Below are 4,162 nucleotides of genomic sequence, written 5' to 3' on the forward strand. Positions count from 1 at the left end.
TGGACACCAAGGTGGATAATTGAATAAGACAGAAGAGCAGTTATAAAACACAGTAGCAGGCTTGTAGCTTTAATATCTGATACCAAGATTTTGATTACAATGTAAGAGCCAGAAATTCAACTTTTGATTTCCGAGGCATTCATTTCAAAGACAGTCATGTAGAATAACCATATTGCTAACTGCTGCTATTGTTCAATCACTAAGTCGTGTCTGACTCTTTGCAACCCCATGGCCTGCAGCATGCCAGGCTTCCCTGTCCTTCTCTATCCCTAGGAGCTTGCTTAAACTCATGTCCATTGAGTCAGTGATGCCATCCAACAATCTTATCCTCTGTCATCCCCTTCTCTTCCTGCCCTCAATCTTTTCAAGCATTAGGGTCTTTTCCAATTAATTGGCTCTTTGCCTCAGATGGCCAAAGTATTGAAGCTTCAGTTTCAGCATCAGTCCTTCCAATGAATATTCAGGGTTGATTTCCTTTAGGATTTATTGATTTTATCTGTTTGCAGTTGGAGGGACTCCCAAGAGTCTTATCCAATACCACAGCTCGAAAGCATCAATTCATCAGTGGCTTCCCTTGTGGCTTAGCTGGTAAAAAATCCACCTGCAATGGTGGAGACCTGGGTTCGATCCCTCGGTTGGGAAAAGCCCCTGGAGAAGGAAAGGGATACCCACTCCAATATTCTGGCCTGGAGAATTCCAGGGACTGTATAGTCATTGAAGTCACAAAGAGTTGGACACAACTAAGTGACTTTCACTTTCACACTTTTCAGCCTTTTTAATGGTCCAACACACATCTGTATGTGACTACTGGAAAAAGCTATGTCAACTTTGACTATGCAGAACTTTGTTGGCAAAATGATGTCTCTGCTTTTCAATGTGCTGCCAAGTTTTATCATAGCTTTTCTTCCAAGGAGCAAGTGTATTTTAATTTCATGTCTGCAGTCAACATCATCAGTGATTTTGGAGCCCAAGAAAATAAAATCTGCCACTGTGTACATTTTTTCCCCATCTATTTGCCATGAAGTGATGGAACCAGATGCCATGATCTTAGTTTTTTTTTTTTTTTTTTGATGTTGAGTTTTAAGTCAGCTTTTCCACTCTCCTCTTTCACCTTCATCAAGAGACTCTTTTGCTCCTCTTCACTTTCTGCCATTAGGGTGGTGTCATCTGCATATTGTCAGCTGTACGACACAGCTACTACAGAAGCATTCAAGTCACCCCCACCAATGAAGTTGCCCTTTTAGAAAGCCTGAGTAAATAGATGACTGAGCACGTGAGTGAACCTGCTTTTTCCTGATCATGCCCTTATTCCACTATTTGTTTTAAATTCACCAATAATGAGTGAACTAGAAGACTCTTAGCCACCCCACCCACAAAACCCAATACAGGCAGAGCCCCCCAGTCAGTGCTCTCTTTTTCTCTCTACCTAGGACCTAAGTGATGGCATGCTATTACCCTCCAGTATTGGTGATTACAAACTTTGTAGGCTTTTTAAATTTTCCTAATAGATATTGCCAAGAGGCATCTTTCAATCATAATAAATACCAGAAGGACCTCTCCAGTAACAGCATAGACTTGATCAGGAAGATGTCTGTGTTTTCTTGAAATAATTAATACAAGCCAGGTGAGCGCCTCAGATACTCCTAGCCAATAGTATCACTATCAGTAGGCTGGGACTTAAATGGATTAATGTTCAAATCTACAAGGTGAAGAACAAAAGTTAAAGTGGCAGTAGAAAAATAATGGATTAAAGTAAAATCTGTAGCTTCATATTTTCCTCTACAATGAAATAACATAAATGGCTTTAGTTGCCAAATCTAGTTTGTTTTCCCCATGTAAGTAATACACTCATACAGAAAACAAAAGTAAAATCACTTGGTATGATATGTATCATTGAGAAGAAATAATTTTTAAGGAATGGACTTCCCTGGTGGATCAGTGATAAATAATCCATCAGTCAACACAAGAGATGCATGTTCAATTCCTAGTCTGGGAAGATGCCCTGGGAAAGAAAATGACAACCCATTTCTCAGTATTCTTGCCTGGGAAATCCCATGGACAGAGGAGGCTGGCAAGCTACATACAGTCCATGAGGTTGCAGAGTCAGACACAACTGAGTGACTAAACAATAACAATTTTTAAATAATCCAATTTACCCAAGGTAAGATACTGAAATCTTCAAATGTTCTTGGTCTAAAATTAAGAGAAAACTTTGTGAATGCATGAATATGAAAAAAGGGAAAACTGTCTATGTATCAGACAGATCTGAAACTTAATAAAGTGAGTGACAAATTGTGTAGAGGAGTTAAATTCAAACAAATGAAAACTCCAGGTTATAAATAGGAGTAGCAAGTTCTACTTTAGCAATCTGATTAAGGAAAAGCAATTTCTGCCTCTGTGGCTTTGAATCCTATAGTCATGGGTACTTCTTTAGCCCCAGGACAATTGGCCCATATAGAACTGCCATCCCAATGATTCTTCTCAGAGCCCTCCTTATGTCTTTGTTCCTCAGACTGTAGATGAAGGGGTTCAGCATGGGTGTGACCACAGTGTACATCACCGAGGCTGTTGCACTTGACTGTGAGCTGTGGGTAGTACCAGAGCTAAGATACACTCCTAAGGCTGTACAGTAAAATAAGGAGACAACTGAGAGGTGAGATGCACAGGAAGAAAATGCTTTATACTTCCCCTGAGCAGATGAGATTCTTCGTATGGAGGAAGCTATCTTAGAGTAAGAATAGAGGATACCAGTGAGGGAAACACTGCCTAACAGCGTAGTTGCAAAATACAGCACAATGTCATTAAGGAAGGTGTCAGAACCGGCAAGTTGGACCACCTGAGTAATCTCACAGAAAAAGTGGGGGATTTCCAAGTCTGTACAGAAGGACAGCCACAACACCATTAAGCTTTGTAACAAGGAATTCAGGACACTCATCATCCAGGACATCAGAGCCAGGAGTCCACAGACCCGGGGATTCATGATGATTGTGTAGTGCAGAGGATGACAGATGGCCACGAAGCGGTCATAGGCCATCACGGTCAGGAGGAAGATTTCCATTGTGGCAAAGAGCAGGAAAAAGTGTATCTGGGTGATGCAGCCTTCATAGGTTATTGCTTTGTTCTCGGTCTGTATATTCTTCAGCATCTTTGGGATGGTGGTGGAAGTGAAGCAGACGTCTACAAAGGAGAGGTTGGAGAGGAAGAAGTACATGGGGGTGTGGAGGTGGGGGTCTGAGCCGATGGCCAGGATGATGAGCAGGTTTCCAATCACAGTGATCAGGTACATGGAGAGGAAAAGTCCAAATATGAGGGGCTGAAGTTCTATTTTCTTTGATAATCCCAGAAGAAGAAATTCTGAAATTTGTGTCTCATTCCCTGGTTCCATGTGGTGAATTTGACAGGCACAAAAGACAAAATACTATGGCTAATTTTCTCAAAGATTGGCACTGCAGACAAAGTTGAAATTCTACAATTTATATTTTGCACTCAAAAATCCATATCCATAATTTTTGTATGGAATTTCCATTTTGAAGGATCCCCGGTGCCATCTCAGAATAGGAATGCCTATTCCACATTGTTTTTCCTCTAGTAGTCATGTACTCTACACTGTTAGTGAGAAATTCAGAATGCCTCGAATATGGTAAAGGTATTTTGGTTTACTTTGTTCAGCTCTGTGTGTGTTTGTTGGCATATGAAACGTGTATTTTTTTTGCTTAAATGTGCATGCATGCTGGATCACATGTAAAAGGTATGCCATCGCACAGAGTAGGACATGACTGAAGCTACTTAGCAGCAGCTCTAGGATATAGTCCAAAATGTTTCTAATCAATTGCAGTAATTGAGGAATAGTTTATTTTTTGTTTGTTTATTTTTCAAAAGACAAGTTCCTGCCGAGGGAAAAGCAATATGAATAAAGAGTTCAGCAGAAGAGACAGGTCGCAGGGAGAACAGCAGCAAGGTGTTCAGACTCAAGGGACCACAGCTTCTTCCTCCATTAAAATGTGAGAAACAGATGGGCGGGACCTCACCTGCTTTGTTCACTCTGTGGTTTCATCAGTGTATGCATATACAAAGAAACACATTTTTAGAAAATGAAATTTGTAGAATAAAAAGAATAGAACTAGAAATAAAACCTGTTTAAATTATAGTGCATTGGAAACAA

The 4,162-nt window shown here is 40.4% G+C and overlaps 1 protein-coding gene across 1 annotated transcript; it reads right to left on the bottom strand.

The window, feature by feature from the left end:
• Positions 1 to 2,416: 2,416 nt before the first annotated feature.
• On the bottom strand, positions 2,417 to 3,388 carry OR7A76 (olfactory receptor family 7 subfamily A member 76). The gene has a single exon (XM_002688619.2). It carries the CDS (start codon positions 3,383 to 3,385, stop codon positions 2,417 to 2,419), a length of 969 nt encoding a protein of 322 aa, XP_002688665.1. The 5' UTR covers positions 3,386 to 3,388.
• Positions 3,389 to 4,162: the final 774 nt, after the last annotated feature.

This window comes from Bos taurus, chromosome 7, assembly GCF_002263795.3.
Source record: "Bos taurus isolate L1 Dominette 01449 registration number 42190680 breed Hereford chromosome 7, ARS-UCD2.0, whole genome shotgun sequence".
Lineage (NCBI taxonomy): Eukaryota > Metazoa > Chordata > Mammalia > Artiodactyla > Bovidae > Bos > Bos taurus.